Below are 23,158 nucleotides of genomic sequence, written 5' to 3' on the forward strand. Positions count from 1 at the left end.
CGTTGTTCGTGGTTTGCGTGCTCATGCTTTTGGTGTCTTCGTGGAATTCGACAGACACATTATCTTCCACAGGCAGCGATTCAAGCGGCTGGGCTTTCCGCTTGATTTGCTTTGGAGGAGGTACAACAGCCCGAGGAGCAGGTTCCTTGCGAGGCCTTTTTGCAGGAGGCATCATGTACGCCGGATAGCCTTGGAAAACTGTCGGCACAGCGCCAGGCAAAAGTTTCTTTATGCGGCACCCGGAAGCGTAGTCAGTCGGAAGGAAGTGCTGGCTACACACGACCGTTGACGGCGACTTATCGTTGATAGTTAAATCCTTCCTAGCAATGTTCCTTTGCCATTTGGCGCACAAATCTCCGTCACTTATCGTTGATAGTTAAATCCTTCCTAGCAATGTTCCTTTGCCATTTGGCGCACAAATCTCCGTCACTCGGAAATTGGTGAAATGAACACACTGGGCTTTTCCCAGGGCGCGAGCGGCAAAAGGGCACGCAGCAGTACACCATTTCGATGCCGGCCAGTCCACGTGTACCAGTTTAACCCGATGCACCCTGAAAATATTATAACGACGCAATCAGAAATCGATTGAGAAAATTATGCAACTGAAGCGCACAACAAGTATACTTACTTGGTGAAATATAGCAGCGAATGTATTCATTGGTATCGGTGATATTCCACGGCAGATCCAAAACACGTGCGGCAAGCGTGGTCGGTTCACTCGGCCAGAGGCGAGACGTCGACTGAGAAAGAGGAGGGTTGGGAGAGTAGAGGGTTTTATAGAGGGTTGGTTCGAAGCGCCTCCACTCGGCGACCGCTGCAACGAGCTGTGAAGAATTTGCCCTATTGTTCCCTCCTTGGGTGCGCAGGCCGTAAGGAAGTGCGCGCGTGCCGCCACTGTAGTCCGGCCGTGTCGTGAGCTGCGTAGTTACCGCAGCCGCCGCGGGATGCCGCCTCGTGCAATCACACTGAAAGTAAGCTGTGCGTTCGAAGAAAAACAAGGAAAGAAAGTGCTCAAGGTCGTGAAGCGCGCTAACGAAGGGACGCATCTTCTTGGCCCCTTGTCATCCCCCTCCCTGCGTAGCTTTCAGCGCGCTCGCTGGCTCGAAAGGAGAGAGAAAGCGCTTGAAGAGGGCGACAAATCCCTTTAACTCCGCTCGTACTTGACGGATTCGAAAAATTTTTGCGGCATGTGATTCGTGAACCGTCATGCGCTAATAGTGAGACTATTCCATTATAACTCAGAAAAGTGTTGCAGGGCCCCTTTAAAAGGACAGCAAGCTTCGGAGTTACACTATTACCAGTAATTGAACTTTTTGCGAGCTTTTAATAAAAGAATGTAGTGGTAGGACTCCCACCATTTGCATATTTACTACCTGAAGCACGGCGGCCGGCACTATAGTGAAATTGCGATTAGACTGTAGAAGATGAGAGTGATTAGATTAGAGCAAAACAGTTCATGGCTTGCAAAATAACGGAGCACTTAAGTACAAAACGGCGATTAGACTCAACCCCGTGTTTTGTCATCAGTGCTGTGCTTATCTGCCCATCGTGCTTCGCAAGCAACCCAAGAACAGTCCATAAACTTGGCAGGTAGTTAATATATAAAAGACATGGTGACCGCCGCATTTCGGACGTTATATTAGGTGTAAAAGTGAACATGAGAGCTTCAGCAGGACGCGCTGAGGATACTAATTATACAGAGAGAGAGAGAGAAAGTAATCATAAGAAAAGGCAAGGCCGTTGACATCGCTGATTGTTTACGCTGCACCGTGGAAGGGTGAGGTGTGAAGTATGGAGGGGTGTGATGGAAAGAAGAGTTGTTTGGCGCACGCTCGCACAAAGTGTTTGCACTGTTCAATTTGGGAAATTTTGTTTATTCGGTTTGGGGGGGGGGGGGGGGGGGGGGTTCGGCCTCCTCGCAGTCATTCGTTCGCACTCACACTTGTGAATGGCAGGAAAGCAGTCTCTGAATGTTTCTTCGTGTTTTCCAGGCCGTACCAGGTGCTCCCTCCGCTTGTGGAGTGGGTACGGGTGGCGCACGCGCATGCCGAGTACCGGCGCTCGCCCCTCGTGGACCAAGATGACGTCATGCAAGCTGCGCGTCTGCTACTGCCCGGAGTCGACTGCCCCGTGCGGGCCATAGGGTGAGCACCAAAACCAGCCCTGGGCGTTCGCACAGAGGAGAGGGGGGGCAGGACCCCCCCCCCCCTTGTTAAGACGTCGTCTTTGCTCTGCTTTCTGATTGTAGGGACCTCAGCGGGAGGGGGCGCTGCAGTAAAACTAGCCCCCCCCCCCCCCCCCCCCCCCGCTCTCCAATGAAGAACCCCGCGCACTCCTATGAGTACCAGTCTGCGTAATGATAGAGCATGCTTGCCTCTGTGCTCTTGGAAAACATATTGTTTCGACGCGTAGCAAAATGGCCGTGAAGCGCAGGCCTCTATAGCTAAGAGACATCCAAACAAGATTACCGTATTTATCGAAGAGATTACTGTTCGTGTACCCACAGAGAAACCCTTAACGTATGAAACAGATTGCACGAGTACAGTGGCCATTGAAATCGGCCCTCTTGATGTAGAAGTCCATTCGCTGCACTACTGCAATCGTGAATCCGGGGAGAAAAGTGAATAGTACGTGAGGTTCTCAAAAAAGCTGAATTCTCGCTTAGCGACAGACTCAGAGCTTCTAAAAGCGCAAAAAACGAGAACATACAGCCCCCCCCCCCCCCCCCCCCCCCCCCCCGCCCCCACAAGAACAGGATATCACGAAAGAACGCAGGGCAAGCGCTTTTCCCGTGTTCTTCTTTCGTGGTATAGCGTTTTTTGCACTTTCAGAAGCTATATGGATCAGTAGCAGCCAGCCCAATCTCACTGCTTGTTTAGCCACATACCATGGCCTCTAATTAAAAGTTTGAGCTTGAAGTAGTTTTCGTGACATACACTCCGTTCACTTAGGGTGCCTTGATGCCCGCGCGCTCCGCTGAGGGTGAGGACAGGCGCGTCGTCTGCTACGACGGCCGCCATTGCGAATCCCGCCGCAGCTTGGCAGCATGCGAAACGCGCTACACAAAGCGCTTGCGGTGCGCGGATACGTCCGGAAATAAGTGCACGCTAGTGAGCTTTCCCTTTTTCTTTTCTTTTTTGAAGCTTGGGCAGCTTTTATTGCTGTTGTTGCCTAAATGTTTATCAAGGACGCATGTAATTCATGTAAGCTGATGACCTGCGCATGTGTTATGCGCTAGAGGTAGACGTAGATGCGCGCAGTATCAGTACGTTTTTCCTTCTTCTTTTAGGGGCGAAGCTCCTTATGCCGTGGGTCTGTCCATCCTCCGTTTGTAGCGTTGTAGTAGGCACCTCTAGCTCGTGAGAAGCGCGCGTTCTGGTATGCAGTAGAAGAAGAAGACGACTTGACGAGTGAGACTCTCGTGCGTGTTCGCCTGTGTGGCATTATTTCTTCTTTACTGCGCGCGTTCTGGTATGCAGTAGAAGAAGAAGACGACGTTGACGAGTAACGGAGGGCACGGAAGGCGGCGGCAGCGCGCGCTCGTAGACAGAATCCTGAGGTGAGAGCCCGCGAGGACGAAGCTGCACGTCGACGCCGCGAAGCAGATTCCGCCGTTCGAGCCCGCGAAGCCGAAGCTGCTCGACAAGCTTCACGGCTGCGGCGCGAAGACCCCGCCGTTCGAGCCCGCGAGGCCGAAGCTGCTCGACAAGCTGCACGGCTGTGGCGCGAAGACCCCGCCGTTCGAGCCCGCGAGGCCGAAGCTGCACGGCTGCGGTGCGAATCGGATCTTCAAAATGTGAAGGACCGTGAAGCGGCGAGAAAGCGCGCGTACCGGCAGGCAGAGCCCGGGGCTCTGCGAGCACATGAAGTGGCTGTAAAACGCACCAGGAGGGCTCTGCCCGAAGGCGCCGACGCGCGCTTCCAGCGGGACTTCCTTGATAACAGTTTCGGCCATAGTTGCGGTGTGTGCAACAGATTGTGGTTCTCAAACAATCTAGTCACAATATCTTCCATCAAGAAGGACCACGCTCGCGCCAATGCCATCGCCTTGCTGCAGCGCGAGTTTGCTTCGCCCCACTCATCATCATTCACCACGTGGATATGCTGTGATTCTTTTTTTGTATCTGCCGTTTCTTTTTCTGTATCTGCAGGTATTTTTTTGCATGCGCCTAATTGCATGCACATATTATTGAGTGTTTGCAATACTGTTTTACACTTTGTGCGGCAGATGCACGGCGTCGTTTATTTGTCTCTTTTATTAAAATAATGTCTGGGGTTTTACTTGCCAGAACCATGATATGATTACGAGGCACGCCGCAGTGGAGGGCAATATGAATTTTGACCATCTGGTGTTCTTTAACCTGCACTGACATCGCACAGTACACGGGCCTCTAGAATTTCGCCTCCACCTAAATGCGACCGCCGCGGCCGGGATCGAACCCGTGACTTTCGGGTCAACAGCCGAGCTCCGTCACCACTATACCACCGTGGCGGACATATTTTTTAAGGCGATAGATTTAAATGCCTTATCAAACGCGAAATTTGACTGTCGGCGTCCCGCGTCTACGGCGTCAGCGTACCACCACGTCGGGGACGAGGGATGCAAGAAATCATCGTCATGTGATGACGTCACCATATGACGTCATCATGGCTTCGCAAATTTTGGCGTGACGTTATATGATGGTGTTATCACATGACATCGTAGCTTGGTCAGGAGTGGGCAGATCACGGAGGCAGTGCAAAACCAGGTGAGGTGCCTCTGACCTTGGACGCAATGCAAAACCGCGCTAGGGCGCAAAAAACTGAGAAGATGGCTTTCGCTTTCGAGCCGTCTTAAGCGAACGAATAAGGGAGCCTGTGAGTTTTTATTTCATTAACTGGTTTTCCATGACGTACTCATTGTACATGACGTACTCATTGCTGCTGGCGGCATGCTTCCTCCGACGCGACATCGTTGCGAGAACAATGCGCGTGTTTGGGTTGTGTGTACGTGTGCTGGGGGCGGTGCCAGCAAGGTGACCTGCAGGATTCACTGCCCGATTGGATGGAAACGTCTTCCCCTGTTTCCCTAGGTCTGGCGTCTAGGGACCGCCAAGGGGTTAAAAGACGCGAACGGATGCATGCGAAGGACATTCCGGAACGAGCTGTCTAAATGTAAAAATGTAAATAAACCTCCTGTACGCTTCTTCTGCTCCTCAGTCCGGTTCCCTCCAACAGCAGCTCTTTTTGAGGACGAGGTTTGCGACCGCGTGCCTGGACGTGTGGAAACCAGCGCAATTGCGGGAGAGCCTCCTCTACACGAACTTCCAACAGCAGATACAGGACCAACCAAGTGCAGTAAAGAATGTTTGCGAAGAAAAATGCAGGATTCACGCACACGTGAACCAAAGCATTTTAAGCACGTAGCTGATATCAGTGTGTCCATTTATTACGCAAGGTCAACACCGGCAGAAGTTATCCTTGCATGTGCATTTGAAATACCGGCCGGAAACTTACGCTGCAAGTGCATAACGTGTTCTTCGGATGCCGCTTGTCACGTTTGATTTTTACTGTCCAAAGAAACCTCGTAACTTCTAAAACGATACAGCTCCCAGCGTTTCTGGAACGATTGGTGCACTGCGGCACGCAACACCCGGCCATGGTGACGGTAACGAGCGCATAAAACTGGAGGGAAACGAGCACCGACCTAAAAACAGCACGCCGCGCCACGCACAAGTGACCGGGCGGGGGATTCAAAATGGCGGCCACGCTGCCGCCAAGGCCGAGGAGGCGGCACCTGCCCTTTCAAAAGCTGACACCACTCTAAGCGGGGGCGCGCGCATCGAGGCACTCTACGTTCACTTAAGGCCCCTATACCTACGGAAAGGTACAGCTTTCTCTTGATCTACGCCGCTTCCTCCTCGCCACGCCTCTGATAGGGCGACTGCGGTCACGTGGTATTGCGCGCCCTCTTTCTCGGCTATTTTGTCTCCTTCGCCTCTCGGCGCCATGTTGAACGCTCCGACGTGCCATTTGCTGTGTGTTCGCCCCATGTGAAGTGCACGAAGTTTGAAGCGTACGTGTGCGTCTCGCTCGTATTGTCGCGATGCCGGGTTGCTGTGCGTTTGGCTGCCATAACCGTGACACCCATGGGAAAAAGCCAAGTAAGCGTGGCAGTTACGCTGAGGACAACGCACCTTCTCTGTTAGGTCTGGGTGCTGAACTGGCTACTACAGGAGCAAGAGCTAACACAGTGCCTCTCGCCTTCCCTAAAGATGTGCTTGATCGAAATTGTCTAGAACAGGAGTCGTTTGAATATTTGGCTGGGTATGTTGTACACAACGTGAAAAATAACACCACTACCTGCGCTCAATGTACACAGGCCATAACATCTGACGAGGCCAGCACACTAACCAAGCTAGAGTCGTACACTGACACCATTCACCTCTCATTGCCTTCGCCGGCTGTTGTTGAGCTGCTGCAAGTGGCGGAGAACTTGTTTAGAGCCAACACTGACAAACTTTTGCTAAATCTAGTAAACATTCACCAGCTTGAGGCTTCTGTTCGTGCCAGTGTTTCATTCATGAATTGTTTTCCTGTCTGCCACAACATTGAAGAGAAGTTATTGAGGGCATTTTTTCGAACGAGAGTTCACATTTTTCTCCGCAAGAAGAATCAGCTGAGTGCTGAAAATAGCACTACAAAGTGTGGCAGTCGCAGTCTTGGCAAGCAAGCTGCTACTACTGATGTAAAATAATTCCAGGTAGAACGTGCTTAGGAAGCGGCCACATTCACTTGGTTGATGGACTGTGTTGGTCGTTATATGCGGCCTCAAGTTAGCGAAATGAAAGTTTTATCAGAGTTCTGCTTCATCTGTTTTCATAGCATCACCAAAGTTATTCCTTTTTATATGACGGTGTCTAGCACCTACTTTTTCACGTGCATGTGCTGCAATCAATATTTTGTGATGTATGTAGGTAATGTGGGAACATACGCGTTTGCTTTCCTTGCAATAACCATCTGATGCTTTTGCTGTCTAAAGCACAAATGTTCAGTGCAGGCTATCACTGTTTTATTGTCTGCCATTTTACCAAGTTCTTAATACAAAAGAAGGTCAGCCCACCGCACTTTATAACTCTGTGATATTCATTGTTAGTCCATGTTGCATCTTTGATTTTTTGCTCTCTCTTTTTCTTTGTCGTTTCTGTTTTGCAGGGTCATTTTTAAGAATATGAAATTGTCCTGTGCACAATGTGTTTCATTTTTTGTGTATTAAACCTACAAATGGCATATATCACCTGTGCTGTACGTTTGCAAAATATCTCGCATTGCATAAAAGTACGGAAATAAAGACATGTTTCAGAAAGGTATGCTCGTTCAGTGGGATCTTTAATCGAGCCGCAGCCGCTGAAGATGTCCGTTTGAAATTCGACACTTCAATAGAATGAGTGGGTTAATGTCGGTGGTTTTAGCATACTGGTTTTAAATCTTTCTTGCCTCTTGGCAGAAAACAGATGGTTTAATAACTTCATTTATTGTCAGTTAACATATAAGCGTCATGCATACGACAAAAGGTGCAAGCTGCTCCGCACAGGCCGAACATCCCTGAACGGCGTACTGCGCGCACACGTCATTGGGCAGGCAAAGGAGATAAGAATGATACATGTGGCTTTACGAGCCAAAACCACGATATGATTATGAGGCACACCGGAGTGTAGGGCTCCGGAAATGAAATTTTGACCATCTGGTGTTGTTTAACGTGCACTGACATCGCACAGTACGCGGGCCTCTAGCATTTCACCTCTATCGAATTGCGACCGCCGCGGCCGGGACCGAACACGCGACCTTCGGGTCAGCAGGCGAGCGCCGAAACCGCTACATCACCGCGGCGGGCAGGCCGAGGAGAAGTAACATATGTGAAATGTCATGAAGTTTTGATCGAGCACCTTCATGGGAATTGCAGGCATTGCTGCAGTTATATATGATAGAGATAGTTTATACGCACGGGAACTATTGGCGTGGCTTGACGTCATGGCGTGGCTTGACATCACAGCTGCCATGTAAATATTTCTTGCCGATGCAATAAATACACGGGGAAACGCTGCGCTCCGAAAAGAACCGTAAACGACATGCAATTTGCTACAAATTGTACATTGCTTGCAGCAGCTCTCCTGGCGCGCTGTAAGGGAATTAGATGGTGCGCACACCTACACCAACTGAGAAAATGAACGCAGAAATAATAGAGTCATTACACACAGCCGTATGCGAGACATGGCACGCGACCACGGCTGGACTAGAAAAGCTGTGGCTGAAATGGCAGCGCCAGCGCGCAACCGGCCTGAAAGCTTCGCGCGTCCGCGTGGCGCGTTCGAGGGGGCGCCGCCGTCGCGCGCGAGAGCGCGCAGGAGAGGAGGCGGCGGAGGGGAGAGCAGATGGCGGTACTTTTACGAAGTATAGGGGCTTTACGTTCACTGCGACTGGCGCGCCACCGCGCGGCCGTCAGAGAAGGCAGACGTTGAGAGCCCGAGCAGAAGCGAACGCTTTCCCGCGCCCGCTAGCACGCAGTTGTATGTGTTCTGTGACGCAGTCATGAACTGCTGCGTCGTCGGTTGTACCAACAGGTACACGTCGTGCCCTGCGGTAACGACGTTTCACCGTTTCTCAACTCGTCCGTGCTTTATTGGGCAGCGGCAAAAGTGGATCACGGTTGTCCGACGAAAAAAGTTAGCTTGGTTCCCGCTCCCTCTGCCGTCTCGCGTTCTGCGGTTTTGTTTTTCTTGTGCTGCTAGCATCAGTACATTTCAGCCATGACGGAACGAACTGGGAGCCCTCTCGGCACGCGAAGATATGCAGTGCACATTTCGTTGGGGGTGTGCTGTCCAAAGATGTGTCGTCCCCGTCGTACGTGCCAACGATAGTTCCTGACGAGTATCGTAAGCGGTCCGTGCTTGCCGAAGATAAGTTGATAGTCAGCTATCGTGTCGTCGTAATGTTTCTTCTACGTCCCGCAGGCACGTAGGCAAGGGCCCCCCCCCCCGAAATTCGTCCAGCCTTTTATATTCCCGGGCAACTTTTTTTTTTCTTTTTGCCATGAAAAGACTTTCTTTCGAATAATTAGGCCTTGGGGCCCCCCCCCCCCCCCGAAAAAAAAATCCTGGCTACGTGCCCGAGGTCCCGTGCTAATTACGTTCGCGCTGTTCCTGCAGACATGATTTTAGTGCTGGCGGATGTTGAGGGACAAAAATGTCAGGTGGGCGCGGCTCTTCGGAAAGATCCTAGTATTAAAGCAGAAAGACTACGGCTGGTGTAGCCCTACGGCACTCGGAAGCTTCGAGAGGTCGTGGTCTCGAAAACGTTAAAATGGATTAAAAAAACAGTGGTAAACACAGGACACAGTGGGAGGAAACGACGGGACACTCACTGTGTCCCGTGTTTACCGCTGGTTTTTTTTTATCGATTTTGACAATGTACCAACTAGCCCAGTCCAACGCATTTTTGGTACCGAAAATGTTTGCGCACCTCTGCGCTACAGCGTAGCTTGGGTTACACCAGAGTTTGCGCAAATTATAAAAGCGTACTGAACTCGCGCAGACGAGAGAGCCAAGAGCGCAAGCACTTTAAGTGGTTGATACTTGTAGTAAACAGGTGACCCTGTAATCATTCGGCGTTGATGAAACGAACAAAGTGTGCAGTATGTAGACAAATGCGCACACGGAACTAAAATCGAGGCTGTTTATTTTCATCTTAGATCTGGTCGTCGTTGCAGTTTTCTGCGAACGCTGTTGCGACGGAAGCGCAGTGTTTGTTTCGGAAAGAAGCATAAACAACGAAAGAGGTTGTAGCGAATGAGGGAGACTGATGGTGGCCGAAGTGACCGTGCCGTCGTCGGCGCCACATCACTTGAAGCGAAAGACGAAGTGGGGCCGATCGTAACACGTTTATTTCTCGCCCGCACTTCAAGTTCTTGGCATGAGCCGCGCGAGCGGCGAGGTAGAAACGATCAGGATGAGCGATGATGATGCTGCAATACAGGCACGTAGCCAGGATTTTTTTTCGGGGGGGGGGGGGGGCCCAAGGCCTAATTGTTCGAAAGAAAGTATTTCCATGGCAAAAATAAAACAAAAGCTGCCCGGGAATATAGAAGGCCGGACGAATTTCGGGGGGGGGGGGCGCCGGGCCCCCCCCTTGCCTACGTGCCTGCTGCAATAAGCTCGTTGCTACGCGCGACAATTTCAAGCAAAATACTCGGTGGCTGCGAATCAACATGACACGAAGCCACCAACAAATAACCACGCCGCCCAGCCACTCGCCGTAGTTTCCACGGCGCGCGGCCGTGGATAATTCTAAATGTTCTGCGCATTTTGCAAGTACACAGGTAGTGGGCATGCACCAATAATATTCTAAGCATGAAAGACTGACAGCTTACCTCGATAGCTATGGAGTAAGCCTCGTGTGACGCACGCCTGATGCACGCATTTAGCCGTCAGTACTGACGACGCCGTAGCAAAGCGTTCACTCACGTCAAAAACGTGGCCACTCTCGTGCAGGTTTTCCCCTTTTTTAATGGTGGCATCGCGGAAGAACGATCCCACTACGATATCTTTCAATCCAGCTCGAAGCGCTAACGCGCCAGCCACGGGCGCTTGCGCCGCCATAGCTGTCAAAGCAATTAAGCACTGTTGCCTGCTAAGGTTCTCAACGTTGCACGCTCGCCGCACCGCAAGTGGCGCTGCGTGCGTCTTTCAAGGCGCCCTCTATAAGTCCCGAACGGAGTCTATATAGTTAACCGTTAAACTAGAATAATAATAATATCGGGGGTTTAACATCCGAAAACCACGATATGGTTATGAGGGACGCCGTAGTGGAGGCCTCCGGAAATTTTGACCTTCTGGGGTTCTTTCATGTGAACCTAAATCTTAGTATACGGGCCTCAAACATTTTCGCCTTCACTGAAAATGCAGCCGCCGCAGCCGGGATACATTAAACTAGAATGGCCACCAATTCCCAGATAAGAGATTCGCTGCTGCCGTTTGGTACATGTACAGGATGCTTTTGTCCCCACGCGGACACTTTTGATGAGTACATCATTGGCTTATATACCGTACAGCTTTTTCTTATATTGAGCTGGATCGCTAAGACAGTCCTAATAGAAAACGTTGGAGATCTTGCGGTACTGTTTTAGAAGTTTTCAGTGTTCCTCTCTGAGAAAACAAACATAATTTCCACCGTTAGAGCAGCAACTGTCGACATGTACAAAGTTCTTGTTGGCCCAAATGCTTTCGTTACTGTTATACGGCAAACCTAACCGCGGTCGCTGTCACCTTCGCAGTGAACTTCACGAAGAACGTCTCCTGCTGCTTCGGCGAACGAGTTCCTCGTCGGCGGACGACGTGCAGCAGCAGCCTCAGGAGTGGGCTCGCCAACTGCAGACCGAGTTGGCGTTCAGGCTCGTCTCTCTGTGTGGTCAGCAGGGCACGGGCGCTTCCGTGGTGTCTCAGGCGATGGCGCTGCTGCCAGCGTCAACGCGACTGGACACGCGCGACCAGCGCGGCCTGACACCGCTCATGCTCGCCTGCGCCAGGGGAGACGAGGTTGCTGCCCGGGTGCTCGTCCAAGCAGGAGCCGACATACACGCCGAGGTGCGTGCACTACTCGAATAATAATAGACTGTCCGGCGAATTGGTAATACATGATGCCTGAAAAGAGCACGAAATAACGTGGGACAAGACGAAGAAGGTTACAGGACCAGCGCATGCAGGACAAGCGCTTGTCCTGTAGCTTTTCTTCGTCTTGTCCCACGCTATTTCGCGCTCTTTCCAGACACCACTCTCGCTGTCTTTCGCGCTGCTAAGCTCGAGGGCGCGGGTTCGATTCCCAGCCACCGCGGCCGCACTTCGATGGGGTCATAATGCGAAGAACACCGGTGTCTTAGATTTAGGTAGAAGAACCCCAGGTGGTCTAAAAATTTAGAAAGAACCCCAGGTGGTCTAAATCAATCCGGAATACCCCAGTACAGCATGCCTCGTAATAATACGGTGGTTTTTGGCGCGTATAACTCCAGCAATTATTATTCTCCCCGCTGTATTGAAGTGGCAAGTTAACAGGGCGCTAATCGTGAATGTCAGTTCAGGTTACAGTGATAGGATAATGCCTGAGGACGTTGGAAACGTCGATATTACCGACAGATGCGCCTTAGCAACCTAGAACTTAAATGCGCTCGACAGAGACTTGAGACTCTTGCGGGATATTAAAACTACTACAAATCGATGACGTAGCAACTACTCATGTATAACTCTGTCGCTGTAGTACAGAACTGTTCATATAGATCAATATTCTTGAACAGGGGTTGTCGCTGGAGCCGATGTTTCGACAAGTGGTCTTGTTTTCTTCACGACAGAAGACGATTTGCTGCCTTGAAGAAGACGAGACTACTTGCCGAAACGTTGGCTTATACATATGGCCTTCAAGCCTTTATCTTCCCCCAAACTTCGTCCTCGTTTGTACTGCCACAACTACTCATAATAATACAGAAAAGAATGATCGGCATTGTAAAACAAGAAAAAATGGCGGGGGGTGGGGGGTACTTTTTTACAGCGCCTTGGACAACAACGTGGGTGGCCGGAAAGTTTCGCTTTTGTCCGGATGTGCACTGCCCGCGCACTCGTGTTTCAGCAGTTTGATGATCGCGTTGTGTCGCGGTGGCGTTTCTCACGCGTGACACTCGCTCTAACTGCGCGAAAGAAACGCCGCGTCCGCGCGATGTCATTTACGCATGTGTGGCTTGTTTTACGCAAGTAACCGTAGCATCGGCAACTGGGCAGTAACTGCGCGAGAGAAACACCGCGTCCACGCGATGTCATTGATGCATGTGTAGCCTGTTTTACTCAAGTGTACCCCTAGCGTCGGCATCCGGCCAGTAAAGTACGTTCAGGGCCTATGCAGTGTCAAAGCTCCTAAATAAGGGATGAAGGAGGGGACGGTGATAGTGATTTGGATTGCGTTAGGCGTATGCGGACTCTTGAAACAGGATTTGTTCTTGAATAAAGCCCCTTAGTGGCACAAAACAAAGACTGCGCGGTTTCTGGAACGGTATTTTAGCATCTCACGTCGACCTTGTGTATGACTTTAGTGTTCCTTTCAACTGCACGAAAGAACCACGCGCGAGAACGCGTGCGCACAGGAACAGTGCTTTGCTGCCTACTCTGTTAGTGCAGCAAAGGTCCCGTATGCACGTGTTCTTGTCGCCATCTTTGCGCTGTATCTCAATTTTAGTATGTCACATCAACTTGGCCAGATAGAATCACTGCTTACCAAATGCCTCGAAGCATTGACTTCCTTGCAGTGATCCCACAATTTAGTTGATGTACCACTGGTAGCGTGTCTGACCTCGAAAGCTGAGAGACTTGATGTGGCGAACATATAGCGAATCACGCTGCATAGATGTCCGTATTACGGATACAGGTGTACCGATTCAGGCCACATGGATTCAGGCCTCATACGAAATAAATCTCAATGCGTACATACACTTTGTGTCACCAAGAGTCGTCGGCAACTCTGTGGCACAGAAACAACGACAACGATCCAACATAAATCTCGTGTTCGATGTGTGTGTGTGCATGTGTGTGTGTGTAACCTCTTTGAGAAACTGACTTTTTTCGGGATTTACCCAGTTACAAACACCGCGCGCCCGCACGTTTCATCTTTGCTAGTTAACCATCGGTACCGAGTGCGTGGGCAGTGTTTTTGAAGTGCCACTGCTGACGATGATGAATTTAAAAATAAACGCACTCGCAAAATCAGGGATGTTGGCCAAGATTCGGACAGAGGGGCACCTTTCAGATGTATTTATTTATAAACGTAAACGGGTTATAAGAGGGCGAACCAAACGTTAACAATCAGTTCGATATACAGATCAGTTCGATATAAATATGAGGACAACAGCCTCCACACTTGGCGATATATTAGAATATATGCAGTTTCATAAAATGTCCGTGTACTCCCGCGTCCTGTGCTCACTGCAGTGCAAATATGAGCACCAGGCGCTTTTGCAAGAGCTCGGATATGATGAGTGCGAAAGCTAGGCAGTCTTCTTCAGTCCACTGTTCTGTTCTATAAACTTTCATTTAATACGCGCTTTTTATTCCTTGTGCAGCACACCTAGAGCGCAGACACAACATCTTGTCGCCGGTTCAATTAATAAACGCGTGTATGCTTCCAAATAAGATCTTTCTCAGTCACCTGCAAGACTGGAACCACGTTGGACTCGTCGAGACACTGCATCGCCCGCTCTGACTCTTCGTTGATATGCTGTTCCACTTGGGCGACGTACTCGAGAGAGTCCTTCGTTTTGATGTACTGTTGTCCCCATAAAGCGTAGAAGTGTGCCGACTCGACCAGGAAGGGCTTCTCGAAGTCTTTTTCGTAGACTGACCTCGAGTCCAAAAGCTACGAGCATTTCGCACGCCGTCTTCAACAAAATCCTGACGACTGGATTGCCTTCGCGTTCCGTCTTCACCAAGCCGAGCATGGTTTCGCGGAGGCGGTCCCGCACGTCAGCGTAGCGCGCCACCTCATCGCGCAAGAGAAACACGCCCGCTTTGCTTGCGCTTTCAATGTTGGTCTGAGGCACGTATACTAGCTCCAGGTACTTTACGATGTCGCTGACCGCTGTCATGCTCATCTGGTGGTCTTCCCAGGCACGGTTCAGTGTCTGCGATGAGTTGTCAACGTTAGCCGACGCGCGGGGGCGTACTTTGGTGGTGAGGTGCTCCGTCACGGCTTCGCGCAGTCCGTGGTAGAGGCGCTCCCCTTCTTCCCATGGGACCATGGCGTATGCGGCTTCATACAGATGCTCGAAGCGTTGGCTGGTGCTTCGCTTCTCCAGTATCTCGCCGGAGGCTCTCCGCGAAGGCAGCCATAGGTACTCGGTGTGGCGGTCATTCGCCCGGTGTGGAGGACTTGCGACGCGCACTACCTTGACATCGTTCTTGTCGGAGAACCAGGACATGGCGTCCAGCTGCCTGCTTCTTGTTGTTGTTCTTCTTCTTCTTCTTCGTCTTCCGTGCAGTAAATGTGGCTAAAGCCCAATACAGGGTATTGAGCATGACGTGATTGTATTATTCCAATATCTTGTGAATGGGCCTCTGTAAATCTTTTGAAACCCCTGTTATTAACATGGAAGCTCTTTAAGCCAGCTTTAAAATTTTTTGGTGCGTACAAAAACCCGTCAGAGCGCCTCGCGTTGCCTAGCATCCGCTAATTCCACAGCCGCGTCGCACCCTCTCTGCAAGACCGGCACGCGCTCTCATCTTCTTTATCGTCGTCGTCTTCAACTTCTGCTTCGCTCTCAAAACAGGTGCGCCAATTGCTCTTGCGCGAGATGCAGCAACTCTAATGGGTGAGAGGACGAGGAGAGAGAGAAAGAAAATGAAATAAAGATAGAGAAAGAGAGAAACTCTATCAGAAGAATTTCGTCGCGAGGCGAGATTCGAACCCGCGTGCCCACAATCCGAAGGCGTGCGTCTTAACCACTCGGCTGTCCAGGCAGGCTAGCAGAGCGTAGAATAGCCTTGTATAGTATAGTATAGCAAGGGGGTAGGGAATGGAAGTTAGGTTGAGGACAGATGTGGGGGTGAGGAGGAGGGGAGAGAGCAAATCATAGCATAGAAAGAAAGAGAAAGACAGAAAGAGAGATAATCAAAGAAAGAGAGAGAAAGGCATAGAGAGCGATAGAAAGAAAGAGAAGCGACAAATACTGAGAGACAAAAAAAATGGAAGAAAAAGAAAGATAGAAAGAGAGAGAGAGAAACAGAAACAAACAGATACAAAGAAAAAAGACTTACACATAAACAAAAGCAAGAAAGAGAACATTTGCAAAACTTAACAACAGCAGCAGCCAGGAGGGGGGGGGGGGCTTCGCTGTCTCTTTAGCATTACGCCTCCTGTGCAAGTTGCGCTTGATTTTTTACAGTGAAAGCTGCTGAGATCGCAACAACAGCCGTTTTTGGCGCAGTAGTTGTCCGCCGCCGGTGTCCGTAACCGCTATCGCGCGAAATAAAAAAAAAAACGAAATAAGAAAAAATATCCAGGATGAAACGGGGTTCCAACCTGGTTCGAATCGTCATCAGCCGCCGCATCAAGAAAGCGGACAGAACGCCTTGCAGAGGTGTAGCGGGTACCTCGCTTTTCCGCAGAATGATGAATAGTGGCATAGTCGGTTCTTCCGAACTTCACGAAAAATATGATGTATGGAGTAGTGGGTACCTTGTAAGTGTATTTGTATTAGTAGCCCCAAGAAAGCCTGGCGTCTTTTTTTATTGGCGGATTGTGTCGATTGAAGTATCGGCAGATACTTACGACAAAAATGGCAGTGATAGGGGAACTCAGCTTGAAGTTACTGTGTGTATTGTGGTTACGAAAGATATGAGAAAAATTGGCGAAGCTTGCACTAAGCCGCGCAAGGCGTGACACAGCGGAACTGGACAATTCTGAAGACTAGTCTGGTTGCTTCTAGGTCGTAGCTAGGCCTCATCGAGGTGATGAGTGTCGTTTCTAGATTGCTTCTAGGTCGTTGCTGGGTTTTAGCTAGGTGATGCCAGGTTGTTTCTACGTTGATTCTCAGCGCATAGAGGTTCGAGTTAAACCACAGACAGTCACATACACGATACAGATGTCGAAACTCCAGAATTAGAAACTCGCGCTGAAACCAAGCGTTCGCACTCATACAGTCACAGCCACGATACGGATGTCCAAACTCCAGGGACAGAAACTCGCGCTGAAACCAAGCGTTCACACCTCTCACAGATATACGGCCAGGTCGTCGTTGTACCTTCCATCGCTTCGGGGTCCTCTCGCAGGAGCCGTTGGCTTTCCCGTTCCCTAGTGTTGGACTAACTGTTGCTTTCTCCCTTTTTAGTGGAACAGTGGTGAGTAGTGCGATTTACCCAGTTCCTGTGGCACATACCCGTTTAAGATGATGATAGTTTTCTGATAGGCCACAGAAACTTCTGTGGCATATACCCGTTTGTTGGGCTATCTGTTTCCTTCTTCATTTTTAGTGGACCAGTGGTGAGTAGTGGGATTTACCCAATTTATGTGGCACGTTCCTGATAGGCCGCACAAATGATGGCTGCCTTAAACAGCTTCACAAAACTTGAAATTCCCCCAAGGTCGACAAGGTGGGAGGCCGACCTGACGGTAGACGCTGTACATGTTCTTCCGCGGGACAGCCGGTGCGGTGCAGAGGAAGATGACGTGCTCGAGGGTTTCCGGAAACCGAAGTTACTTAGTGTAGAAAATTGAAAATACAAGAAAGAAAAAGAGAAAAAAATTGCCCTCAACTCGAATTTTGAAGCATCACATGTCTCCACTTCTCACGCCCGCAACGTAAGGCGGCGCTGCCAATGGCATACCTAGAAGCTTCTGCGTTGCGAAAGTTGGCGTCACTTGGTTGCTCGTTCCATCCAGTGCGCCGATCACGCCGTTGCCATAGTAACAAGCAACGTGGCCCAGCACGGCAAGGAAATAAGTTGAGGCGAAAGCTATTCGCCGATGCTAGAAAGATTCATCTTTTCAAAAACACTCACGATGCTACACCACGTACAAATGATTGTTCACGAGGGTTCAACCGCATTTTCCTTCTAAATATAGCACCTATAATAAATTTCAATGCTCGGAATACTTGAATAACTGGGCCACCACATGCGCCACCACATTCAGAGACGCCTTTGCTCACGCATCCGCCGTTTCGTTCAGAAATATGCCCTTACGTCCCGCAACCCTTAAGAATATAATGAAATGTATGTGCTGTGGAAGGAATGGTTTAAATGAAAGGCGCACTACTCGCATCTTTGTCGTGTCACGCTGGCCCCACTTGAAATTTCGGTGTTGCTACCGGGTTTCTTCTTTCTGTTAATTATACAAAACACTGCAGTATACCACGAGAAAACAGGGGATTAGTAGAAAACGCTTACGCATCATTCAGACGAATCCAATAGAGATTCTGCGTAGAATATTTATTGCATTTTTTTTTTTTCAGGAGGGGTGAAATTTAGTCTCCACGACGTGGTGGAAAGGCCTGCGTCACACATTACGCTGTATTGGAAGACAGCTTTATCTTTGTGCTGGCTGCACATTTGAACTCACTGACGAAGTGGTGCCGCCTTCTTATGGCACATAGTTGTACACTTCAGGATTCTCGCCGGCCTTCTCGAGGTACTCCCTCTCTACGAGCGCATCTACTCTCTTCCTGAATGCAGCAGCACTGGGAGTGTATCTGGTATGAAGCAACTTCGTCACCTCAGCGAGAAGGTCTTCGTGCGACAGCGTCTTGCGAGCCTTCATTATTCTAATAATGGCTGCTTCTAGCTCATACCTTCGGTCTTCGTCAAGGTTGACCGCTGGCTCATTTTTCTTTGGCACAGTGTTCTTTTTACTGGACGCCGACTCAATCTTGACCTTCTCGAGGTCGGACGTGAAGGCTTCGTTAACGGTAAAAATGTGGTCACTGTCGATCTCGTTCGAGGCGGGCGTCTTGGTAAGCACGGGCTCGGAGGCTTTGCCCATGCACAGCGAATTCAATGCCCGAACGAGGCTTGTTTCGGGGATCTTCGTCTCGGAGGCCATGTCTTGGTACGATATCGCATCATGGCGGTTGAACAGCATCAGCACGCACATCTGGTACGTCGTCACCTGTATAATGTATGTTCGCGGCTGAAGCTCGCCGGACGATGCGCTAGCCGTTTGGGACGTAGATGGCTCGTTCTCTGCCGGCCCATAGAACACGGCGCTCAGGTCTGCCCAGCCTAGATGTGGCTGTAGGGTGAGCTGTCGGCCGTTATGCTTCGCTAAATAGAACCGTCGGAATATTTGGTAAGCACTCCACGGGGCGACGGGAATGTTGCTTTGCTGCGTGGCGGCAGCCAGGGGCCAGAAGCCTGTCGTGAGTACGCGCACGTTTATGTCGACTCCGTGCAAGTCCACTCTGCAAGAGGAAACTGCTTCCTTGAACTGCTTCATCATGTTACTAGAGATGTGCATGTCCTTGAACATGGCTTCCATTTTGGATGTGAAGAGACAACCACATTCATTTCGAAGCTTGGCGACCATCGTTCTCTCGGCTTCGTCTGAGGCGCTCTTGTTGAGCAGAAGCCGCTTGGCGAGATGCTGCTTGTAGTAGCGCTCGAAAAGGTCTTTCTCCTGCAGGGCTCGAAATATCGCCATGACTTTGTCCAGCAACTGGTCAGTCTCTTGTTTTGTCACGTTTCGAATTCCCTTTCGCATCATATCGTCTATGAAGGCAGACAGATACTCAGGCGATTTGCGCGTGTAGCTGAGTATACACTCAAAGTCTGTGGTGATCATGTCTCTGGCCAGTTCTTCGTTGTTGAAAGAGTGCTGTAGAATGTGGTCAAATCGACCTCTTAGCTCCATCACTCTCGGAATTAGGCTCACTGAGTCCCCGTGCTCGTTCACAACAGATCTTCCTATATTGCGCAGGTACTTGCTGACGCAGTCGAGCAACGTTCTGGCACCACCCTGAACGCGCTTGAGGAACTGGAATAATCGGGCCAGGTCATCCGCCATCTGGTTCTTGAGCATATGCTCGACACCCGAGTCTTCCATGTCCACGATGGCCTTCATATGCTTCCAGATGAGCTCTTTCTCTATCACCTGCAAGATTGGAGCCACAGTAGACTCGTCTAGACAGTGCATCGCCCGCTCTGACTCTTCGTTGATGTGCTGTTCCACTTGGGCGACGTACTCGAGAGAGTCCCTCGTTCGGATGTAATGTTGTCCCCGTAAGGCGTAGAATTGTGCCGACTCGACCAGGAAGGGCTTCTCGAAGTCTTCTTCGTAGACTGACTTCGAGCCGAGTCCCAAGGCTACAAGCATTTCGCACGCCTTCTTCAACGAAACCCTATCGACTAGATTGCCTTCACGTTCCGTCTTGACCAAGCCGAGCATAGTGTCGCGGAGGTTGTCCCGCACGACGGCGCAGTGCGCCACCTCGTCGCGAAAGAGCAGCACACCCAGTTTCTCCACGCTGTCAACGTTGTTCTTAGGCACGTAAGCGTGGTCCAGGTACTTCACGATGTCGCTAATCATTCCCATGCTCCTCTGGTGGTATTCCCAGGCCTGATTTATCGTCTGCAAGCAGTCGTCGTCAACTTTAGCCAATGCGAGGGGGCGTACTTTGTTGGCTAGGTGCTCTCTGACGGCTTCGCGCAGTCCGTAGTAGAGGCGCTCCCCTTCGTTCCATATCACCATGGCGTATGCGTCTTTATACAGCTGGTCGAAGTTTAGGTTGGTGCTTCGCTTCTCCAGTATCTCGTCGAAGGCTCTCCGCAGCGGCAGCCAGAGGTCCTCGGTGCGGCGGTCGTCCATCTGCGGTCCAGGTGTTAGGAGGCGCACTGCCTTGGCATTTTTCTTGTTGGAGAGCCAGGCCATGGCGTCCAGCTGTCTTCTCGGCCCACTCCTCGCGCTTGCCTTGTCGTCTTCCTTCTTCTCGTAGAAGTGACCGTCTGCTCTTTTATTAGGATGCATGATGGAATGGATGAATGAATGAAACGTTTATTTACAAAAAAGGTAGCCTGCAAGTCTTAAATGGAGGAACAGGTGAGAAACGAAACATGTGAAATCAATTTGACAACGCCACTTTCTTTTGCCAATTCGTAGTCGGCCAGATGATTCCGAGCATCAGCCTGTTAATTAATCCAATCGTCTGGAGATGATAAGGTGGTATCTCTGGTGTGGGAGATCCCGTAAATAAGAACAGCAGGTGTCGTATGCTCTTGTTCAGTCAAAGATCTATACCATCTTGACTACGAAAGAAAAGCCAACATGAACTGAATACGCCCAAAACGCTTGGCTGTGACAGCGGTAGAATAGGTTATACTATGCAGGACGAAGGGCTGTATATTGACCAGTTGGCGTTCTTTGGCAAGAAACTGTTGTGCCAATAAACACTGACTGCGAGTACCGGTCCCACTTAGCATTTCAACGGGAAGTGGAATAATGTGACGCTAATATTTAGAATTGGATGCTGTTTGACGCGTGTTTTTATAAAGCATCGGCTCCTTGCTTCTCTACCTTTAGTGGCAAGTGCTCAACTTCGTTAAACATTTTATTGGTTGACATACTGTCTTGCACATCCTGGCCCCATCACGACGTCTACATATGGAAAAATCTACTTACTTAAACAGGGAATGCAGATAATGATGGCATGGCGCCTGCGGAGCTTTAGAAATTATTGCATAATTATGTAATGTGTGCTCAACCACCTTGTCGGTCATACGTACTACATTTTAATGATATGGCATGGATTACTTGAGGGAGCATGTTGAAGCTTCCTTTTACGTTCATTTTAGTTGTGTCCTGTGTTTCACGCTCATACAGCATCATATAGCGTCAAAAATTATGATGATTTATAGCGTAGTGGTTTCCTCGCAAGTGCACTTCTATTGGTTGCCAAGGAAGCCCATAAGTCTCCCATGATCCATTTCCTCAGGGTCTCAATAAAGTTAATTCCCTCTCTCTATCTCTTTCTCACGTTAGCGTATGTTAAAAGCTCGGTGGGATAGTGAAATAACGACCGGGCGTCACACAATGCGAATTACGTAACTAGTGGGTGCATTAAAGCCTCCAACACATTACAAAAGGCTCAGTCATAATTCTTCATCGTCATCAACTGTCGCATCAACAAAGTGCACACAATGCCTTACAGATGGTACCTCGCTTCTCCGCAGAATGACGAGTAATGTCGTGGTGGGCGCTTCCCAACTTCACAAAAATTATGATTTGTGGCTTAGTGGGTACGTTGCTAGTGTACTTGTATTAGTAGCCACAATAGAGTTTATAACGGGCTCTTGAAATTCCGCTCTTCCAGCTTTCGCTGTGACTGTGCTGCGCTTTCCGCGCTGGCCTGGCGTTTCATTTTCTTCGTTCAGTTCCCTTCGCAACAACTGTCGTTCGGACGTCGTAGCAACCATATTTTTTTTCTACTTACAGGCACCATTGTGCACGCCTCAATGTCCACTAGCCGTGCCGGAAGTCCAGGGCTGGACTGCACTTACATTCGCCACCACACAAGGAATGGCGTCCACTGTCCGAGTGAGTAAACCGATAATCTGTCTGCTCAACTTTCGGTGGCCTATCGTTTTGGTTTCAGGTAAACTGGTGAACGTAAATTTATGTAGCTCATATTGGATGTCATTATCTTACGTCGCGCTTAATAATCCGCCTAACTAACAGTTACGACGAACGCAATATCTAGTAACACCGGCTCACTGGCGATGAGGGTTTGGCCAACTCTCGCGTTCAAAAATATCAAAAGGTGAGTAATATGACGTTTACTGAAAGAATGGTTAAATAGTCATTGTCGTGTATGTGCATTAGTGGTGCAGGTGGGCCCCCAGGCCCTTCTCACATTCTGTCGTGTATGTGTGTGGTGCAGGTGGGCATCCTAGCCTTTCTCACATTCTGTCTTGTAGATGTGCTTTAATGGCAGGTGTAGAGAACGTTAAAGAAAGATCTCCATATAAACAATGCACTTCAGTATAGCATGAAGCAGCGCGAAGAAGACGAGCACGGTTTTTTTATTCCTGTTCTGGTCTTTGTCTCGTTGCTTCAGGTCGTATTCAAGGTGAGCCAGCTAACCCAAATCAGGGTTTTGCTACAACAATAATAAACATAGAGCAAGAAACACGACCGCAAAATAAAAACAAAATAAAGAAGTTTGCGCTGCCGCGCAAAGCTAGAGCAACAGCGAATCTGGTCGATCCCAGAGCCGTAAGAGGAAAAAAAAAATGAAAAAGCCAAGTTCGGGCCTATATAGCAAAACCTAGGAAAACCTAGCAGCAGCCAAGTTTAGATCTATCAAAACCTAGTAAAATATATTTCTCCTCTTCCTCCTTACACGGGCGTCGTCATAGCAACCGGATAGACAACGGTAGTCGCTCGGAGGATTTCGTGCAAGACTGTCGCGTCGCCCGCTATGCCCTGTTCGCCCGTTCAGGAGGTATTCGTGCCTCTCGCCGCCGACGCCCCGTGACGGTTGCCTCGTCCGCCATGCCGTGCGCCTCTCACCGACCGGGGCTTCACCGCTCCGTCACCGATGTGCTCGTGCCTCTAGCCGATCGTGGTCCCGTCCCTGAACTCTTGTGACCAACTCTCACGCCGT

The 23,158-nt window shown here is 49.9% G+C and overlaps 1 protein-coding gene across 1 annotated transcript in view; it reads left to right on the top strand.

Moving 5' to 3' along the window:
* The window catches only part of LOC119383172 (ankyrin repeat and BTB/POZ domain-containing protein 2), a 60,676-nt gene that overhangs the window by 14,274 nt on the left and 23,244 nt on the right, over positions 1 to 23,158 (top strand). The window contains exons 6-8 of the mRNA XM_037651197.2: positions 1,992 to 2,144; positions 11,309 to 11,618; positions 21,988 to 22,089. Of these exons, the coding sequence (XP_037507125.1) occupies positions 1,992 to 2,144; positions 11,309 to 11,618; positions 21,988 to 22,089 (565 nt within the window). The remainder of the gene's footprint in view (positions 1 to 1,991; positions 2,145 to 11,308; positions 11,619 to 21,987; positions 22,090 to 23,158) is intronic.

The sequence above is a fragment of the Rhipicephalus sanguineus genome, chromosome 2 (genome assembly GCF_013339695.2).
Source record: "Rhipicephalus sanguineus isolate Rsan-2018 chromosome 2, BIME_Rsan_1.4, whole genome shotgun sequence".
Lineage (NCBI taxonomy): Eukaryota > Metazoa > Arthropoda > Arachnida > Ixodida > Ixodidae > Rhipicephalus > Rhipicephalus sanguineus.